Source organism: Cryptotermes secundus, unplaced genomic scaffold (genome assembly GCF_002891405.2).
Source record: "Cryptotermes secundus unplaced genomic scaffold, Csec_1.0 scaffold2244, whole genome shotgun sequence".
NCBI lineage: Eukaryota > Metazoa > Arthropoda > Insecta > Blattodea > Kalotermitidae > Cryptotermes > Cryptotermes secundus.
Genome location: NW_019735495.1, coordinates 200152 through 222951, shown reverse-complemented (window position 1 = coordinate 222951; position 22800 = coordinate 200152). Strand labels below are relative to the sequence as shown.

At 38.5% G+C, this 22800-nt stretch overlaps 1 protein-coding gene across 2 annotated transcripts in view; it reads left to right on the top strand.

Annotated features, from left to right (window-relative positions):
- Window positions 1-22800, top strand: part of LOC111869491 (ecto-NOX disulfide-thiol exchanger 2) — a 48547-nt gene that overhangs the window by 9609 nt on the left and 16138 nt on the right. For both annotated transcript variants that reach the window (XM_023861062.2, XM_023861063.2), the window contains exons 5-8: window positions 1834-1959; window positions 3736-3969; window positions 6028-6240; window positions 18205-18311. In XM_023861062.2, coding sequence (XP_023716830.1) covers window positions 1834-1959; window positions 3736-3969; window positions 6028-6240; window positions 18205-18311 — 680 coding nt within the window. The remainder of the gene's footprint in view (window positions 1-1833; window positions 1960-3735; window positions 3970-6027; window positions 6241-18204; window positions 18312-22800) is intronic.

The following is a 22800-nucleotide window of genomic DNA, read 5'->3' as shown; positions in this document are numbered from 1 at the left end:
GTATCTTAGTTGGGGGTTATGTTCTAGAGACAGCACATCAATCCAAAATTGCAAATGGTTAGAATTACCCATGAAAATCTCGTAAATTGCCCATACAATACATGCATTTGCATGCACCCTGAAATATGTGTATATATAATGTATATAATAAAGAATACATAAAAAGTTAATTGTACAGTAATTTTATTTTTAATTACATAAAGACAGAGAGAGATGGGGGCCACATGGTACAAAAAATACCTGTATTTAAACACGCTGGAGTCCTCAGTTTGGCAAGATATACACACTGTTAGAGATGTGTGGGAACTGAGGTCGAGTTTGGGTTGATGCTCAATCCTGACATTTGCTCACTGAGTGGCATAGCGTGTGGAATGTCTGGTAGTACTTCAGTTTTATTTTTCTGATTTTCTTTTGTATACTTATATTCACTTAAGTTAAATGTGCTTATGATGCAACTCCACTATGCTTCAGGCTGTGAAAAGAAGACTTCATGTGTAATTTGAAGTGATGGTGAGACAGTTATAAATCCATTGCCAGGATAATACTAATGAAGACTGAGAGCCATAGTGCATGTGTAATGGTAAACTGTAAAGCGTGTATGTCACCGATAGTGCTGTAATTGCCTGTAGTCCCAAGTTGAATGAATAAGGTGTCAGTAAATGCAGTCATCCAACCCAAAACCCATCTTATAAGTTATGCACACACTCCCAACACATGACAGTATAAAAATATATATTGTGATGTGCCACCTCAAAACCGGAATATCAGGGTCAGAGCAGGCGTTCAATGCCAGCCAACTGCTTGGTAGTCATGTTTCTTCTAAAGCAGGGAGCAGTTAATGCATTGTTGTCTGGATGACAGTCATAATTGTATTCATATGACAAGATGTCCATAGGCAGACCATTACATGGAAAAGAAAAACAGAACTCTTCAAGGAGGTGTCTCCTACCCAGCCGCCTAGCAAGGATAAAAGGAGGCCAGTTGAGAAGCTGTCACAGAAGTGAAGATAGAAGCTCACACATGAAGTCAGAAGTTCAGCAGTGAACTTGCATGCTTTTGAGAAGCAGACATCATTCAAGCAAACAGACATTGAAGACCTTGTCTTGTGTCTTAAAGTAATTTGACTGTGTTATAATTATCTGTAGTTCCGCCTGGTGAGATTGTCCAATAAATCGATTCATCTAATCTGAAACCCATTAATTAATTGTTGCATTACCAGGATACCATCTACTCAAGAATTTCCCAGCATTTTATGGAACCCAGAAATTCATTACCATGTTCACAGCAGCCAATCACTGGTCCCAATCCTGGGCCAGATAAATCCAGATCACACCACTCTGCCCTATTTCCCTAAGATCCATTCTAATATTGCCTTCCCACATACAGCTAAGTCTTCCTGGTTGTCTATTTCTTTCTGGTTTCCCCACAGAAACCCTGTATCCATTCTTATTAACCTCATACATACTACATGCCATGCTCATCTTATCCTCTTTAACTTGATCACTGTAATTATATTTGCCAATAAGAAACTTCTGGGCTATTTCATTAAGTACTCGTATTGAAAACAGTGTTTACGATGTACTAGTCATGACTTACAAGAATCTGTTGCCTTTCACTCTGAAGTTATGAAGAACTATGTCTTTATAGGTCTACTACTACTACTACTACTACTACTACTACTACTTTATGTAGTACAAAATCAGTACCTACTTCTGCAGAGTCCTAACACAGAATTCTTAATAGTGGTGACTGCAATAAGCCATATTGGAAGAGATGTAAAATTTACTGCAAAACTTAAAGATAAATGTTTCATTTATGCCTTTTATGTTTCAGAGGAGATAATCCAAGAGATATTTGAACGTTGTGGGGAGATGACCACCATCCGACTAAGTAAAAAGAATTTCTGTCACATCCGTTTTGTATTTGAAAATTCTGTTGATGCAGCAATTTATCTCTCAGGTAAGCTAATTGAATGATAATTATTTTTTCTCATCCAGTGGTTTTGGGTTGGCCATTTAATTGAAAAACGATAAATATGGCTGATCTAATGAACTGATGCTAGATGCACCTGTAATTAGTAACACTATATGACACTGAATATTATCACTGTACTGTTTTGATTCTTTGAGTAACTCATATATTGTCTAGTTTTTATGAGGTTGAAGAATAATATTAAATTGTTGTTTTATTCTTTGTACACTTGGCAAATTATATGGTAAGTATTTGGCCTCTGTGTAGCAGATATCTGTAGGAATAGCAAACTGCTGCTACCATGGATTGAAGGATATGCTTAAATCCAGATACCAGAAAAGTGAAACCTTGGGCATGCTCTGTAATGCCATGCTGAACCCTGTGCTTATGTATGTGAAGGAGGGGAAGCTGGCCTGTCATTGAAGTCAGTGAGCAAACACTGAGGACCTTTGAGAGGAAAGTACTTCGGGAAATTTATGGGTCAGCTAGAGATAAGGGAGGATGTTGAATTAAGTGAATTAAGTACAGTTATGAGCTATACAAGTTATTAATGCCCCCAAAATGGCAAAGATTGTCACACTGGGGAGGCTCAGATGGCTAGGACACCTAATCAGAGCAAGCAAGACATCTTCTCATAAGAAAATAAATTTTTCCAAGCCCAGAAGCACAAGGAGGGCTTGAAGATGCAGCCTAAAGTAGCTGGAGAGTGTAGGGAAAGATCTCAGAATCCTTGCTGTAAGAAGATGGAAGAAAGAGTCGCTGGACAAGAATCTGTGGAGGAGATGAAGACCCATAGAGGGTTGTAACGGCAGTAAAGAAGGAGGAGCAGAAGAAGAAGAAATAGTTTATGGCAATTCTAGGTGAATACAAAGCAAACAAAAACAAACTCCATGGCTCTTAGTCCACAAACTGACCAAGCGAACGCCGCATGTTGGCAAAGTTAGTGTCAACTTTTTGCGTATAGAGCATGTCACAGGGTTAGCACAATGGAATCCCACAGCCGTTACTCTCAGTTTTCTAGACCGGAGCCGCTAGTTTTCCATTCAGCTAGCTCCTCAGTTATCCTCACGAGGCTGAGTGTACCCCGTTCCAGACCACTTGTTCTCAGAAAATCTGGTAGCTCTGGGAATCGAACCTGGGACTTCTGGATCTGTAGCCAGAAACTCTGACCACTAGACCACAGAGTTGGTCTCTAGATGATTACATGATAGTCTTATTTGCAAGTTCAGCTTTCATGTCTGTGGTAGCTGTGAACCAGAACTATTATCATAGGTCATGATAACTAAGGATAGTTACCCAGTCTTGGCAGTACATACCTGAAATGTGTATGTTGATCGTCCAGAAAGTAAAAACCATTTGGCTATTAAGAAATAAATGGATAAAATTGAAAAAAACTTTATTACACATCATTGCTGCAGAACTTAAATTATTTTTCTACATAATCCCAATGATGATTCAGGCACTTGTGACAAGCCTCTGTATGTCTGCATCGCAGAAATCTGCTGCCAGTCCATTGAAGAAGTCTTGGCTGTCTTCTTCACTTTTTCTTTGCTACACATGCGTGTACTGCCCCAAAACTGCTTCATGTATGCGAACAAGTGAAAATCACTTGGAGCCAAGTCCGAATTGTAGTGAGGATGGGAAAAGAACATTCCAGACAAAGTCATCAAGTAGTGCACATATACTAGCAGTCTTTTACTTTCTGGACAATCCTCATACGTGGTTCAGTGTAAGGAGCATAACTGTACTTAGTTTTATTTCTAGGGTATCGCATTAGGCTTGGGTCTAATACTGATGCTCCAAATACTGGACGTCTGCATGTGGATTATGCACAAGCACGTGATGATTTGTATGAGTGGGAGTGTCGGCAGCGTGCGTTACAGCGAGAACAAAGACACCGTGAACGGATGGAACAAGAACGTATGCGACCGCCTTCACCTCCTCCAGTTGTTCATTACACAGATCATGAAGCTGTCACAATTTCAGAGAAAATTAAAGGTCAGAATACATTCCACTTTCATGTAGAATTGTTTGTGGAATATCATGTGGCTTACTCTTTGATCCTGAAGATGGAGACAGTGCAGTAGACTCTTGTTTTTTGCTGGGGTTAGGTTCTTCGATATTCTGGTGTGTATCAAATTGATCTTATTGTAAGGCGAATTATAATGTATTTCAATGGGATGTATTCCAGGTGTACAAAAATTGAGGCTCTCATAAAATAAGAGGTATACATACATATATATATATATATATATATTTCTTTTTTAACATTAACATATACATGGATTTGTATCACATTTATTCAGTAATAAAATAGAAATATGTAGGCTATGTAGGCGTTTTGGGGGAAAAGAAAGGAAATTACTAGAAAATTTTCAAAATAGATATTCAAATCAGCACATATCAGTCTATCATAAACCAACAGCCCACTGGACATTCCTTCGGAACATTTCTCAACTTGTATTAAGCTGCATGGCCTCACATGCCAGAAGATAGTATTCTGGGATGTTGTAGTTGTTTATACCTTACAATGTAGAGGTAAGAGCCAAAAAATGTACACGTTTCAAAAGTATGGATGTGAGGACAGTGACCAAGTTCCATGTGTTTGTGGATGAAACACTGAAAGAGTGTCATGAGCTGTAGAAAGTCAGAGGAACCCACACCACATTGTGTGAAATTATCCTGTGGTGGTTGAATGCCATTGACATCAGTACGGAAGGTGCAGTACATGGCGTTCCACAGCCCCTCACTGCCACTGACACTGCACATGTAGATCATGTATATACACATACGTAGGGAAGTAAAAAATTATCTGCACTCTTGTTTTTCCAATTTATGTACACAAAAGTAGGGGTTGAACAAGTATGTCATTTTTCTCCATAGTCTCCTTCCTTTTCGATGCACTTGGTCCAGTGGTCCACAAGCTTGCATATTCCCTCCAAGAAGAAGGTTGTCGGTTAATCATGCAACCATTTATGCACCACTTCATTGTTTGTAGAAAATCGATGACCTCGTAAAGCATCTTTGAGCATCCCAAAGAGATGATAGTCAGAAGGGGCGAGATCTGGGCTGTAGGCAGGGTGTTCCAGCACCTCGAAACCCAAATGGTTAACGGTTTCAACAGTCTGTGCATTGCAACAACAACACTTTCTTCGGCAATAAGCCTCGGCGTTTGGTGCGAATTGCTGGCCGGCAAATCACTGTATCTTGCACTGTTGATCGTACACCCTTTTTTAGGTAGTCTTCCAGTATAGGCCCTTTCGAGTCCCAAAAAACGGTTAGCATCACCTTTCCTGCAGAATTTTCCTTGTTGTTTTGTATTGATGTGAGACTTCATCTCTCACTCTAAGGGAAAACCCCACAGATTGAGGGTGTTTGACAGGGCATGAGAAAGATAGCAAGAAACAGGAAGATAGAGAGAAGCACATAATAAAGACCTCTTAAATCAACCTCTTCCTCAAATATTGGGTTGGATGGCAGAGTTGGTGGTAGGTTGATGGACTGGAGAAAAATCTTTAATTGCTGTAGCTTCAGATACATTTGCATGAAAAGTATGATAAATGTAAAATTAGCCAAGCCTTATGTGAACCTATGAAATTGGTGCTTGTGTTGGTAGCAAGCTATGTAGACTCTGGGGTCCTCACGTGGGTAATGAAGAAATCTAATGCCATGTAGCCCATTGAAAGTCACCCAGTGTTTCAGAGGAACATGGTGTCTCTATCTTCAGGGTCAAAGAGGAAGCCAACCAATAAAACAACATGAAGCACTTACCAAGCTGGGCTCTTCTCTGAAATTGAACTACATGGCATTATATCCCAGAGAATAGAACTGTTCGTAACAGACTGTTTTGCATGCTGCTGCAGAATAACATAGAGATAAACGATTAATGTATTCCTGTATCCTTTTGCAGTCCACTGCTTATGCTTCTGCATGTTAGCATGGCAGATACTGCTCTGTAGTGGACTGCAAGGAATGATAATTTTTTTTTAATTTGTCTTCATGTTATTAATCATAGTTATATTGTTTTTATTATTTGTTTTAAATATTTACTTCTAGCTGATGAGACATTCAGTAAAGCTGTACAAGTTGTAATCACATGGCTGGAACGTGGCGACTGCAGTAAACGTAATGCCAACACTTTCTACACAATGATACAGTCGACCAATTCCCATGTTCGCCGACTTCTGGGTGAGAAGGCACAATATGAGGAGGAGCTCCAGCGGGCACGTGAGCTGATGAAAGGGCGTATGCAGGGCATCCTTATCCAGTGTGAGTAACTTTCCCACAGAATGGTATATGTTCATGGCAAGGAACCATTATGCTGGTCTTCTTTGGGTAGCAGGATACATGGCTTCTTATTCTAGTTTCCCTAACCCCATATTCCTGTGTTGCCCTTGTTATGACTCCATGTATGACCCTGTTATTGAACACAGGCTTTTGTGATGGTCTTTACTGTCAACCCATGTAATCAGTGCGATTGCCTGGTATACAGATATTTAGAACTTGTCAGTGCAGTGATCATTAATAACATTTGTAATTTATNCCAGAAAAATGGCCCTTTTTGAGCCATAGCTTTCCTTAGAAGATTCTGCTAGATTTAACTTGAATTACACCGTCCAGTTTTCACTTCTTTGGATTTTGCTACATTAATGTTTTTGCAGAACAAGGTTGCCTGCCTTGCGTCCAACACCTAACCTGGAGGACCAGGTTTTTGTATTTATGTCCCCCAGTGACAGGGTGGCCCAGTTATATCCCCAGGCACTGGGTTCCGTTTTTGTTTCCTTTTACGACTCGCTTGTTTGTGGTGGAGGCATTCTAACCTGCCCCTAGATGGGGCAAAGAAATGTATCAGTCCTGTAAATATTCTTGGTATAAAGATTATTATCTTCTGGGATGTGAAACCCTGTAGTCTGATAGACTGTTACTACCCTGAAGACAGAAGGAGCAGGTTCATCCAAAATGCTGCTAATAATATACCAGACAACATGGAACCACATCCCTGGAAACAGTTATCTTCATAGTCACCAGTGTGAGAACCTCAGGTTCCCCATTCTCGAGATATCTTCTATATGTTATTTTCTGTTGACTGTGGCATTCTAACTTATTGTCTTATGGAGGCTAGTTCCAGTGTCCTTTCCTGAGCTGGTAATTCAGTATGTCCATATTATTATGAAGGCACATGATAAGAAACGTGAAATATGCACTGTTTTTATTTTAAAGTTTTTTCTGAAGGTGTCCACTTTAATCTTTGCATGCTTCTTGATTTTGACGCGATTGTTAGGATTCACATACATTCACACCTCACGCAGCAACCACCCACATGCGCACATGCACACACATGCAAAGGGTTGAAGAGTTAACATTAAACAATTTAATAATTTCTAAAATTTATGAAGATTCTCATTCTGACAGGTGCTCGTACTAACTGAAAATGGTTGAAAAGCATAATCTTTAGCCCCATCTGCTTTCTTTTAATTAAGGCCATGCCATAGCTCAAGTGGTTAGTCGCTGGCTTCACACCACGGTGGCAAGGGTTCGATCCCAGGCTCTGGTCAAGTGGAATTTGTGGTGGACAAAGTGGCACTGGGGTCGGTTTTCTCCCAGTACTTCTGTTTCCCCTGCCAATCTTCATTCCACCAAATTCTCCATCATCATAATCACCTGGGTCAGGCTACAATAGGCCAATCAGTGGCCACTGTACCAAGTGGACCCAGTTGGACTGCACCCCCCACTAAGCGAATTTAATTTAATTTTTCTTGTAATTATGTTATCTATATCACAGTACAGTGTCAAGGTCTGTAAAATGTGATGCAAGTATGGTAACATTAATGCTTTTTTATCTCAGATATATGAAATGAAGAATAATTCAACAATCTCAGTGTCTTTAGTGTTGTCTAAGTTTTTTTAATTCGCATAGTGGGGGTGGAGTCCAACTGGGTCCACTTGCCATGGCAGCCACTGATTAGTATTGTTTAAGTTGAGAAGTTAAAGGTTCTCTGATATTTACATAACCTGTACATGCAAGATAGGAATAGAAATAGGATGGGATGGTATGGATTGGATTGATCTGGCTTGGGATAGGGACCAGTGGAGGGCTCTTGTGAACATGGTAATGAACCTTCGGGTTCCATAATGCTGGGAACTTCTTGAGTAGCTGCAGAATTGACAGCTCCTCCAGAAGGGCTCATCTCCATGAGTAAGTAAGTAAGTACATGTAACCAACCACTTATTAGAGACTGTCATATGAAATCAAAGTTCTTGCAACTATCTGCTTTGTACCAGCAACATAGAGGATTAAAGTTGAACCAGCTTGCCTGTGTGCTGTGTTTGAAACAGCAAAGTTTTCCGTCAGGACGCTAAGAGGAAGCATTTTGTACAATGCTTAGCTTCTTCCTTGATTATTGCTTTATCAACTGATGTGGTAGCCAGTCTTTCATGGCAGAAACCAATTGAAGAATACAGACTTCTGTTCTTAATTTTCTGTGTTGTGCATTTGTTTCTGTCACCGGTCTTCCGTCATGTAGATCAGCTGATTGTAATTTTGTCTTTATTCTTCCAAATGCTGAACTGTGTCAGAGAATATAACCCATGCCATCTTCCTGATTTGCTCTCAAGTGAGTCGCTGACTTCACAGAGACATGTTTAAGTCTAGGCATTTGTGTTTCATTGCCAAAATTAATGTTACAGTTTTTAACATACCACACACAACACAGTCACTGAAAAAGTTCCAACATGTATTCCTTAGCCACAAAGCACAGTGCATAATGAAAGAAGCTACTGGACTGAAGAGAAGCTCAGATGATGTCATGTAATGGACATATCTGATTGGCTATAATCTGAAGAGGACTCCACCTAGAAGTTGCCATATTGTCCTGTATGCAGTCTTAACAGTTTTGTCCCATTCTGTGACTGTAATATTTTGAGGAGGCAGCTGATAGTATTTGATTGCATACTGTGACTCATATGTATGTGTTCTGGCACTTCTGCCTTGAGGTTGAGTAAATTGCCTATTCAAAACCCAAATTTTCGAATGTGTTCTTTCATCCTGTAGGCAAGCAAGAGGCCTAAAAGTTGGACTAACTGTACCTTTACACATTGCCTGCCACAGATAGCGTGGGAAGCAAAGTGTTAGTATAGATGGTACAGAAAGAAAAGGGGGAAATCAGTGTAAGTTATGAATTTATTCTAGTAATTTGGTGCCAGAAAGAGTAGTCATTGTATGTGAGATTTTCCTATTGACAGTTTCTGTCTTAATGAAATTATCGTTATGGACCATACTATTTCTGTCATGGCTGCACTGTTCTTCCCTCTGTTCATATTGTCTGTTAACAGATTAGAAGAGGTATCAAGCTTAAGTTTTGTATACAGATATGAGTGAGATATGTTCATTTCTTTTCTTGGTTTGTGAATGATTTTGCATTTAAATTTCAAGCTTATGTTTGGTATTTTTTATATATAGGAATTATGTCAACTGTCAACACAACAAATATACTCAGTTTTAATATTTGATCTTTATTCCTGCTACTGTACATATTCCTATATACAGCTGCCTGATGATTGTCTTGTGTGACAGAAACATGTTGCAGGAATAAAGATCAAGTATATTTGTTGTGTTGATGGTTGACATAATTCCTATATATAAAAAATCTGGAACATACAATAGGATGCAACCAATGAAGATAGTTCATGCAAGTTATGTTAAGTAGTGTTGGCGAATTTTGTATTTTTTGGTGGGAGGGGGGCAAGTTGGACTATGTAGTGATGAATTGGGAAGGATTTGGATGGAAACAGTTGTGGACTGAAGAAGCTGTTATCCTTGCATTTGGCTGGAGAGACTGAGGAAGCACACAGAAATCTTCAGTTTAGATAGCCAATACCTGACCAGGATTCAAACCTAGTACCTCCTGAATACAGGTCTAATCTGTGGACCAATCAGCTCTGTATTTATTATTAAAGACAAAAAGAGCATAACCAATTATATTGCATAATTATGTTCTGTTTACATGCTGTGGGGAATAGGAATATTCTCAAAACAAACCCAAAGGAGGATTCTATTAAGCCTCTAGAATAATATATGCTAGCATTGTCTGCTCACACAGAGAGTGAGGATAATGCAATTTAACTTTTGAGCTAGACATTTTTGTTACATACACCCAAGACCATCACATATGTACTGTTCCGTCTGCCCAGCTTTGTAAGTTAATATCCATTTTTTCATTATCCTTCACTTTCAGTAGAGTTATCTGTGAAATCCATCTCATGCTCTGTCTTTTAAGGTCAGCAGCTGGAGGTTGGATAATGATACAGTATCTTGTCTTCCACATTATAGCAAAATAGTTTATTTATCTCTAGTCTGATGGAAGCTGTACAACGTTAAAGAATGTTGTTTCAAGCAGGACAATAAATGTATAAAAAAAAATAATTCAAGAATTATAATGTAAAAACTTGTGGTGAGAGTTGCTGTTTAGCATCAAGATCAGGGTGAGTATTGAATGGAAAGAATATTCTGGTGATAGTGAGATAAGAGAACAGTAAACTATGTCATTAGATTACTTAACCTTGAAGCAGAGATTTTCAAACTTTTGTAAAAGCTTTGCTGTGAACTGACTGAAAATAAGGAAATTCTGGAATTGCCAGTTTTAATAATATAATTCTGCATATTTACTTCCTTCTGTATATCCAATGCTGTCATGAGGTAATTGATGTAATGTTTACAAGTAGCTGGAGTGCTATGTTTGTGTCGCATTATATACTGAATTTTTTTAATATTGTCATGTGTCCAAGGTTTGCATGACTAATAAGATCGGTTTTGGATTTGATGATCGGATTTATTGGACCTTTAGACAACTGGTTACAACAGTTCACAAATCGCTATCTGGTACACTCTTCAAACTGGGCACTCTCGACTTCTGACCACACTTTACTACTCCGTTGAACTTCATCCCATCTGACTGTGCCCTCTTGTAACTCCTTGGCATGGACCCCATGGAAAAAACCATCTTCTGTTATCAAGAATGCGTGTTTATTGGTCTCTTACCTAGCAATGGATGTCCCTCTGTTGTTGAGCGCATGTGCTTCAGGAATATGTTCACTGATTTGTTGCCTGGCAATGGGCATATGTGTTACATTATGACTAGCAATGCACATGCATAAGGCCACCAGCCAATGACTGATTCCACTATCAGCCTCTAGCCATGTCATTTGGGAGCAGGGTACTCGGCTTCATCTTGAAGGAGAGATGTTCAAAATTAAATGTCATATTTTACCTGTACCTCACATTACAAGAACATTATATTATAGCATCCTGTTCACTATTCACTTAGTGTCAGTTAGTTTTTTACAGCCTCATGTGCAGCATTTATGTTCTATAATATTTATTAATAGTTATTCACTTTAAAAGTTTAAAAGTTCATCACTACATGTTTCAACCAATGTAGTCATCAGGTGTTAAAATTATTGGGCGAGGAAACCGCTGTCTCTTGTTCTTGCTCATGTTCACAAAGAAGACACAGAACAACACAAAACAGGAGAGAATACAAGCCACCATTTGGAGCCCACCCACCCTCCTACCCAATCCATACCGGGTGTTTTTTCCCCAACGTCGAACCGTCTCTCACCTCCATCCAATGTGAGAGTCAAGAATGGTGGAGCTTTACCTCCACTCCCCCATGTCTTCATGGCATGACAATTAATTAGGCACAGGAAAATCTTATCTAACAGTTGGTATTAATTATAATGTAACATTCTTCTTCAAGGTATGTTAATTTGTGACTCCTTTACTGCCAGAAGGTTGTGGTGCAGAGAATTTAGAAGTATTCATAAAAAATAAACAGTTTCTTGTTTTGAGCTTCATAATAATTACATTACAGGTGATATTGTATGTCAGTTGTCTTTTGGCCAAGGTATTTTTTAGTGGTGGCAAGAGCTATGCTGTATAGTGTTGAGTAGTTGCATGATGGTTTGGAAAGGACTTGAAAGGAAATGGTATTGGTGTATTCAAGTGTTATCCTGGAATGTGGATATACTAAAGAAAAACACAAAATGCCTCAAAATATTCAAGAGTCCTGGCTGAGATCCTAACTGAGCTCCTCCGTAATATGAGTCTGCAGCATGCCACTCAGCCAGCCTGCTTCTCATGGTGAGTCACTGAGATATAAAGTCTTAACACATCTCATAATCTTTTACAAAAGGTCCAGTTCTGTTCTGAGCTAAATAACTAACTTCATGGACCTGAGCCCTTCTTGAGAAGCTGCCAGTTATTCAGCTACTGAAGAAGTTCCAGCATTTTATGGAACCTGAAGGTACATTACTGCGTTCACAGGAGCCCTCCACTGGTCCCTATCCTAAGCCATATCAAGCCAGTCCATGCCACCACGTATTATCTCTGTAAGATCAATTTTCTTATTGTCCACCCAGCTATGTCTTGGTCTGCATAGTGGTCACTTTCTTTCTGGCTTTCCTACCAATATCCTGTATGCATTCCTCTTCGCCCCCATTCATGCTATATGTCCCGCCCATCTCATCCTCCTAGACTTGATCTTTTTATTTATATAAGTTATGAAGCTCCTTGTTATGCAGTTTTCTCCAACTTCCTGTCACTTCATCCCCCTTTGGTTCAAACATTCTTCCCAGCACCATGTTCTAAAACAGCCTGAATCTATGTTCCTCCCTTAATGTCATAAACCAAGTTTCACACCCATATTAGATCACATTTTTAATAATATTTATGTTTTTAAACAGCAGACGAGAAGCCAAAAGGTTCTGGACTGAATGGCTGTAAGCATTACCCAAATTCAGCCACCTCTTAATTTTCTCTTGGATCTGGTTTTGATTTGTTACTGTTATTCCAAATATCTGAACTGTGCCACATTTTCAAAGGATCTGCTAGCTATCTTTATGTCATGATTTTGCCCTGCATTCTGGTGACGGGACTACAGCATACACTTAGTTTAAGTAAAAACGATTATTTTTGTGCATCTTTGAACCACTTGATTTCATTATTTGTTCATACTTACGGTAAGTCTCATGCTGTATTGGATATTTGCGAGAAGGTAGAATTTTGCAGAATAGTCGGATACTATCAGCATTTCTATTTGAGTATATTTTTATGAGCATTTGAATGGTTTGTGAGCTCTGCTGTAAGGAGATAGGAACGTTAACGGCTAAGAAATCCTTGCATCTTACTGTGCCGAAGATTCAAAGCGTGGTGACCAAGCAGATGATATCAGGTTTTGACCGCTGTTTATGACCAAAGGAGCGGCATCCAGATTTGTAGGTGAAGGTAAGGATAAGTGGATTTCTAGTCGATAGCTTCCCTATTTATAATGCATATTGTAGAATTTAGACCATTACACTGTATGGATATTGAAGAGTGTTCCAATAAGAATGTGTATGTGCACATTGAAACCTCACTTTGTTTATTATGTAAGATGTTTCCACTGCCAAACTTCACTGGGTAAAAAAAAGAAGGTTGGGAATATGGCATTTTGGCTCATGGACCATACTGATCTATTGCTATAATAGACTAGTATTTTGAATTCGTACCAGTAATTCTGGCTGTTATAATATGAGTACATGCATACTGACATTTCATACTTTATGTAGAGAACATTCGGGGTACGCGGTAGCGTAGTGGTTGAGGCACTATGCTACAAGCCGGAAGGTTGCGAGTTCAAGTCCCGATGAGGTCATTGGATTCTTTTCAGTTAACCTAATCCTTCCAGTCGTGCTATGGCCCTGAGGTCGACCCAGCCTCTAACAGAAATGAGTACCAGGAATTAATTAAATAATTTTCCTGGAGAGTAAAGCGCGGCCAGCGCGTAAGGCTGACAACCTTACCGCCATCTTTGAGCCGATTGTCTAGATAATGTGGGAGCCTCGATGTCTCACAGCCCTATGGGCCTTCATGGCCTGTTACAGGGATAGCTTTAATTTTTTTACTTTTGTAGAGAACATTTCTTAAGCAGTTACCATGTGGTCTACCACTTTTGAATAGCTGTAGAGAGTGAAGACTTTGTAGACACAAGTGAATGTGTGTGTGTGTGTGCAGAGGAATCTCTCACTGTGCTTCATGTAAGTTCTCTTTTGCGTGTATGTCTCTACAGTAACATTTCCCTGATCAGTCATGTACGTCATGGACTAAAAGATAGCTCTAAGAAGTCAGTATGTGACAAGTAACTTTGCTGTTACCTGTTCCGAAACTGACTGACAGAAAATATTTGGGATAAGGCTGAATAAGTAGCCAGCCTAACTGCAGCACTGCAGACTTTCCCCTCGTTCTGAGCACACTGTATTAAGAGAATCACATAAAATTCAGCTTGGAGTAAGCAGAGCAATTGCAACATTTCACAGTGAAGAAAGTGTATTTCTTCATTTCATATGAAACTGTGTTTTATATCATTTTCAAATACTATATAAATTTGTAGTTTCATACTGCATTAGAAGCATGACAGAAATCACAAAGACCTAGAATGTTCAGGGGATCAGGAAATAACTGGACAGTACAGTAGGTACACATGAGTTTTAAAAATCTTTCCTCACTTTATATGAAATTGCTCTTATGTGCGGATTGAAGAATCTTGTATCAGTGGCAACATCTGCAAAAGTTTTGCATTATTTATGCTTTTGTCTAGATTGAAGTGTAGTTTCTGAAACTTATGATAAAGATTGAAAGAAACTTTCCAAGACTGTTGCTGTGACAATTATTGAAGTTTTGGAACGTTAGTATGCTACAAATGGATGTGTAGTAATGTAACAGTTTTCTGTTGTGATAAGAATGTTCAGTATGATCTTTTAGGTATGTATATTGTGATGGATTGCTGGTGGAGAGGACTATGCTTTCCTTAACCCTGCTTAGAAAGGAGAGGTTGATGCCTGATAGGGAGAAGAAAATGACATGTGTTTTATTACTGGTGGCTTGTTGGTACAAGAATAGGAACTAACTGGAGTGAGAGATTTACCACTTTGACCAGCATTGAAACTCATCCTTAATCGAAACCACATTTTTAGAAGTGTCAACAGTATGGAATTCTGTCCATTTGTGATGCCTAAGCTTCAGAACATTACTTAGAAAGTCACCACAGAACTAGCCTTGGCCAAAAACGTACCTTATAAAATCACAAGAACTGCCTTTGGAAGCCATCAGAGTTCTGTTTTTGGACCCTGAATAAATCATGGAAGTTCTTTAAATTTCAACCATATGATCAAGATACATGAAGAACCCCTAAGGGGAAGACGTCCCCCCCACCTTATCTGAGAATGGACAGGATTTTCACAAAAGGAACATGCTACGCCAGTCATCATGGTTGAAGAGTAATCCAACCAATTATGCAACAAGCAAAGTTGGTTTACTCTCCAGTCATAAATTGATTTACCAGATTACATGGTGTTAAATATCCAACATAACTGAGACTTCCACTATTTCATTTCACATCTGAATGGACATCAATTGTAATATCAATTTCTGTCATCTGGGATATAACACCATGTAGTCTGTTGGAAGTCAACTGATGTTTTGGAGGAAGAATGCCACTTCCATCTTTGGGGTTAAAGAAATAAGCCAAGCAAAAAACCTCCATGAAAGCAGGTGGTAAATAGATGACTTGTTTTTTTCCTTGGCATATTCTTTGACTCCGAAGATGGTGACAACATGTTCCTCCAGAATATCAGTTGACTTTCAGCAGGCTACATAGCATTATATCTCAGAAAATATAACTCTTCAAAACCACTGCTGTGAGAACATCAGATCCTACACAATCTTAATATCAGTAGAACTTACAAATCAGTGTTATACAAAGTTTTAGGTATATGGTTAATTTTACTTTGAGAAAATAGCTGAAAGCTAGCATTGTTACTTATGAAAAGAATTTTTTAATTCTGAGAAGCGTAAATTTTTACCACTGTTGAGCAGAAAATAATGAGTAATGTAGTTTTAGATTTTAAAATTATCCTCTCTTGCAAATAATCAAGGATGGTTTCTTTCATCTTTATCATTTGATTACAGATTTTGATGTGAGATTTCATTGTGCAAAGTAACAACTGATCTTTAATAATTTTAGTTACATCATTTACATTGTGGTGAGTAAACAGTACTGGCTGAAACTGGTGCTTCTTGGGTCACTCAACTTGCTCGACTGGCAACAGGTACCTACCTACCTGTGTGCCTTCCTCATGGTTGAAACCGAGTGGACACCGACGTACATGTACGGTGGAGTAAGAGAGAACATAACAAAGTCAGTCTCCCCCTGGACATGTTTTTGACAATGGTACAGTACATGGAATGTATGTGTGAGTGCATCAGGTTTCCACACTATTTTTAATGGAATTGCTTCTGACTGTAAAAATATTTCCTTTCTTTGGAAACTTTACTGTTCACTATTTGGGTACTGTGAATTTAAAGGAACAAATGTGAGCATTCACATATGTTGCGCTGTTAATACATTCCACCTTTATGGAGTTTGTCTTAGACTTAGTGATACACTGTGGTGCCAGGTGTCACGGAATGTGGTACTCTGAAGTTTTATCTCTCATGTTTCTGCGTGTAATAGTTTGAAGAGTAATCATTTTTCCTTTTTATTGATTTTTGTAAGTGTAAAGTGATGCATGGCTGCATTTGCATCCTAGTCCTGATAGTGCATTAAATAGTAGGTGTAAAAATTAATGGTAGAATATCATAGTAATGGAAAAGTACAAGCTTGTTTCCTTCTGGGTTAGGTGTCATCTGAGTTGGTGATTCATAGGAATCTGCTGCTTCAATCTTCAGAATATAAGAGTAAGCTAAACTTGGAAAGAAGTGGCACAGATGTAGTGAGAAGAGGGTGGGGGAACAGGACCAGGATTCTGAATGAACCAGTAAGAGCAAGAAGAACAGGGTAAAGAATTTTGACCCTCAGAAGGTTCATTTTCTAAGGGCAGGATTGGGAGAACGAGAGTAAGGAAACTATGGCCCTTTTGCAAGGGCAAAATGAATGGAAGAGGGGACAGACACAAGGGGCAGATCTGGAGGTCACCGTGGTCTGTGTGTGAGCAAAGCGAAGGAGAGAAAGGACAAGAAGCTCTAGGAAGAACTAATTGCCTGCTTTTATTTGATAACGACATTGACTGCATAAAAAACGAAAAAATTAGGGGAACCCCACACAGGCAGCAAGGTGACCTGATGAGCCTCTAATTAATTTATCTTTTTCTTACAGAGTAAGGAATGTGGGCTGATAAACAAATCATTTCAGGCGTGAAAGGTGAGAATATTCACCCTTAAAGGGTTGTAAATCCTTGGGCAGGGTGGTGGGGGAAACAGTGGGTCTGAGTAATTAGTGTGCGGTACAGGAAAATCAGAGTGAGGAGTAAGTAAACGGCCTCCTTAATCTAGGGGTAACGTTCCCACCTCATGACTCAAGGTACGCGGGTTCAAATCCAGTGGAGGTCATGGAATTTTTAAGGGCAGAAAAATTCAGGGAACAAGTCCTCCGGGAGGAACTTTAAGCCGTGTGTCCTGTGTCGTAGATTTACGGCATGTAAAGGATCCTCATGTCTCTAGGAGACCGCTGAGCATTGCGACTAGTTAGAATAATTAAAGGGGGATGCACAATAGATCAACAAATGGTTGCAGTGCATGGGGAAACCCACCCCCTCCAAATAATAATAATAATAATAATAAAAGTAAACAGTGACCCTGTGAAGGGTGTTTTGCAAGGGCAGAGAGAATGGAAAGAAGGACAAAACACTGCAAGGGGACTATTAAGAGGGTAGAATGGGGCGGGATGAAGAAGGGAGGAAGGAAGAAATAAATTAGAGCATGGTATCAGCCGTAAAGGGTTCTTACACTTATGCAGAGTGACTGTAGGAAATGTTGTGTCTGAATAACCAAGAGGTGGTGCAGGTATGTTAGGAGAAACTGTAAGGATTTAAACATGGCACCTTCCAAGTACACATTAGAAGCTTCATGACTTGATCCAACTTAGCAGGTTTAAATGAACGCCACCAAACCCGTGATCGCCCCCAAATATATTTGGTTTTGATTGTCAGACCTCTTGAACTTAAAAAGTATATATATATATATATATTTGCATTGATGTTACTATAAGAAATATGCATTGAAAATAGCCAAGGGAATCTGCGATGCATCCACACGTACTCACTTGAGATATGTTCATTGGTGAAGGGCTACCAAGAAGGATCCACCCTGTGCAGGGTGATTGTTATTTCTTCTAACTGTGCTTGTCTCTCCTCACCGGTCAGTCGGTCAGATCGAGAGGGTTTTCTCAGCTGCCTGTCACAAGAAGGTTTGGGACCATTTCACCAAAGCCCAGAGAAAGAACATAGAAATGTGGAAGAAACAATGTGCGGTACGTACAGGTTGGGCAGAGAGTGTTCAGGTCTGGTTTTCGGTAAGGAGATGTAAGGTGGAAGAATGAGATCAATGTTGAAACTTCATGGTAGTTCATACTGCATTTAGCAAAAATATCAGACTTTAGATTATTTTAAATTGGTTATGCAGTGAAGTTACAGAAGAAGTGAATGACAGAATGTGCAGGGAGGAGACGATTGAGATATTATGTCCAGTGCTGGTTGAAATTCCATGTGGAGTGACAATTTGTAACTGAGATTTATCTCTTGTAATGTCTGTGTACATGTCACAAGACCAACTGCATTGCCTAGTTTGAAAACTTGGGACTTGCGTGAGATTTCCTACACTTACATCTCAGCAGTTACTGATGATCAGACCTTCATTTCTTAAAGAAGGATATATGAAATAATGATCAGTCCCTCACAGTCTTTTCATGTAACAGATGAATAAAAAAAGAAAAGTAAAGTTTTCCCTGTGCTTAGTTAAGCACTATGCAATGAAGGCATGTAGGGGAGTGGAAGTATAACTCCGCCATTATTGACCTTGGCACTAGATGGAGGTTTGTGGGCAGCTTCACATGTTGGCTGCTTTATCTCTGGAGAAAGAGCCCCTAGTACGCATTGGATAGGAGGCTGGGTGGGCCCTGGAGCCAGTCTAGATTCTATGAAGAAGAGAAAAATCGTTGCCCCTACTGGGAATTGAACCCTGGCCGTCCAGCCCATATCAACTGAGCTATCCCAACTCTGCATAATGGATGAGTACAGCAAATAATCATGAACTGAAGTTGCAGATTGAAAAATAAGTGGCCACAAAAGTTTTTTCCAGATTACAGAATTCATAGATAGTGAAGTAAAACTAAGGATAATAATTTGTGTGCATCTCTCTCTGTACATATAAATTTGAAATAAAATGGTGAAATGACTTTGCTAGTAGTTCGCCATAAAGACATGGGATGTGCAACTCACTGGTCTTACACATGAGTTGTATCAACGGCACAATAACAGGTGGTGGTCCTAAAATTGATGTTCTTGGTAATGTGTTAATAATCCAGTATAGCATCAGGCTACAGACTGGATGGCTGGTGTTTAATTTGTGGCCCTGTTATACAGTGTCCAGACCTGCTCTAGGGCTCGCCCAGCCTCCTATCCAATGGGTACTGGGGGCTGTTTTCCCAGGGATAAAGCATTTGGGGTGTGAAACTGGCCACCCACCTCCATTTAGTGCCAAAGTCAAGAAAGGTGGAGCTATACCTTCACTCCTCTGTATGACATAATGGCATGTTTGCTTAATTAATTAGGCACTGGGACAACTTTACCTTTTATCTTTTTTTAAGTGCATTTATTGCTAAACTGGAATGTAATGTCAATATAGTATTAGACTGAATGCTGAGAGATTCCCATCTTGCAAACCCCATGGCTGTAGGCACACACATCTGCATGTTGGCATTGCTAGTGAGCAAAAGTTAAGATTTTTGCATTCATCCAGCTGCTTGATTTATTTGCTGCTATAGAATGGGCTGTACTGTCAGATATGTGTGTTTGAATGGTCGTTAAATGCAGTGACAGACCTTTTTATGAACATTCACCAATTTCTGGAGTTTGAAATATTATCAGTGAACATCATGATGTTACTGAAAATTAGTTTACTAACTAATAATATGATGCCAGAAGGTGAGTGTGTCATTCTAAGCACATAAGCATCAGATTGCTTTGTTTGGAACTATTATTTTGGACTTCGAGCATCATCCTGCTTTGTTGGAACCAAGATGTTTTGGAACTGAGTTCTGCAGGTGAATGGGATACGAAGGAAACCCAATTCTGTTGGGCCCTCAGTAGATGTACTCATACGTAGTTGATGGTTTCATAGTCGTTTTAACAAGGGGCATGTGCACTTGAAGATGGAAATAAAACCCATTTTCCAAAATTTGTTGGTTTTAATGAATTTGCATGATGAACGAAGTTCAGAACGATAGTTTTAAGCACTGTGCCATGCTGTTGTCAAAATGCTTCAGATGTAAATAGATTAACTACTTCTATGTATTTTTGAAAATATTGGCTGAAAAGAAAAATATGCAGTATAGTGATGAAAGATGCAAATGTTTATTGTAATTTTCATTTCATGCATCCTGCTGTGTTATAATATACAATTTCTTTATTAAAACCATCACAACACAACTATATTAAGGTCATTGCCAAGTTTTGGCTCTGCTACATGTTTCGGCTATTAAAAGCCATCATCAGACAAATACATGACTGACATATATACACCACTGAACTGCAGTACTAGTAAAACTGGATACAATAATATTAATTATATTAAAATACTTGGCATAAAAATACAATAAATTAGACTATATAAAACAAAAGTTATAATATAAAACAAGAATAAAATTGAAGAAAGCAGTCTTCTGGGATTTGGCACCGTGTATATGTGGTGTTAACCGACGTTTCGGAGGAACGTATTGCCCCCATCTTCAGGGTTGAAGAAAAAGTATAAGTAAATCTGCAAGCGACAACACCGTGAGACACGGTAAAGCAGCCACATATACACGGTGCCAAATCCCAGAAGACTGCTTTCTTCATAGTCACCGCCGTGAAAGCCTCAAATCTTACAAGAATAAAATTCTTTGAGTGATGCTTTACATCATCGAGTCAGTCGTTGGTTTTTGTGATTTTATTGTGTTCCCACGGAAAAATTGGAGTATTCTATATTTTGTGTATATATAATAAACTGTTTTGGAGGTTCGTGATGCAGTAGTAATATTAAGGTTAATTATTTAGTCGGACAATACTTTGTAAGATGAGGCACCAACTAAATAATTAACATTAATATTACTACTTCTACATCACAAGCCTCCAAAACAGTTTATTATATATACACAAAATATAGAATACTCCAATTTTTCCGTGGGAACACAATAAAATCACAAAAACCAACGACTGACTCGATGATGTAAAGCATCACTCAAAGAATTTTATTCTTGTTTTATATTATAACTTTTGTTTTATATAGTCTAATTTATTGTATTTTTATGCCACGTATTTTAATATAATTAATATTATTGTATCCAGTTTTACTAGTACTGCAGAGCCAAAACTTGGCACTGACCTTAATATATTTGTGCTGTGACGGTTTTAATAAAGAAATTGTTTATTTTAATGTTTGTTCAGATTGTCTGAATATAGTGTATATTAATTGATTATTTTATCATCCTAAATTAAGAAAACATAGAGCATGTTTGAGATGAGTAGAGTGCATATATATTTTTATTGTTGAATTCCTGGTTCTTTTTTTTTTTAGCAAGATGTTAAATATATAGTTTCAGTAAAAGCAGAATTGATTTTCATGTTGACTCCATTCTTGAATAAGGAAATTTATGTGTATAGACAGATTTTCAGTAATAATGTAATGTAACGTAAACTCTGGATAAATACTGGAATTTTGAATGTTGTTCAATGTTCAGTGAGAACATTTGATGTTACTACATGACGGTCTGTTATTTTGTATTCGCTGTAAATTCATATAAACTGTCATGTGTCCTGATAAGAGATTTTCCTGAAGTCTATTCCAAGAGAAGTATATTCTCTGCAATAAATTTCGTTTGATAAATGTTTCACGAGCAGAATGATTCTACATATAGGAAGGAGTTCCCAATATATTCTTAGTTCTACAAATTCTGTCCCAGGAAACTGATCATTTTTTCATATCCTTAAAATGAATGTATGCGGCATGCTGTACTTATGGAATGACTTTTCAGTACATCCGTGGAACGAGGTGGCCTATGTTAAGATGGATACAGCTCACAGTTACCGAACCAGTTCACACAAAAGCCAGTGAAAACTCAAACCTAAGAAATTAATGCTGTTTGTGTAGTGTGTGTTATGTGTTAGTATTAGTGTAGAGTTTTCCACTGGCTTGTCTTTTATGTAGTGATGTGCTAAAGAAACTGTTTTGTATATTTTAATAGGTTCCCCCACTTACTAATCAGGTGTGATAAATTATATATTTATTATAAAGAATGTTTCTAACACAGCTGAGTAATTTATAAATTGTTCTTAGTGATGTTTATACGGTACTTTTTAGAGAAAAGTCTAGAATGGACCATATTATTCTCAAATATGAAAGGAAGATGTTACAATCAGTGAAAAAGTGGCGGATTTGCGTTTCTCACGACATCACCTCTGAAGTGTTCGGTCTTCCAAGTTGTAATGCCATGCTGTTCATTGCATGATTTGTTGCTTGGATTCCTCTTCATCCCTGAAGACAGAGGTGACATGTTCTGCCAAAATGTCAATCATAGCATTACAACCCAGAAGATGATACTTTCAGTCATAGAGCTGTTATGTTTTATGAAATCTGTGTAGATCCATTTCTCATTAGCAGCATGTTGAAGAGGAAGCTTCTTGACAGAGCAATATTAAAGGATTAGTGAGGAAATCACCTGAACAAGTCAGCAGTCTTCCTGTCACAACTGCATTTAAAACAAT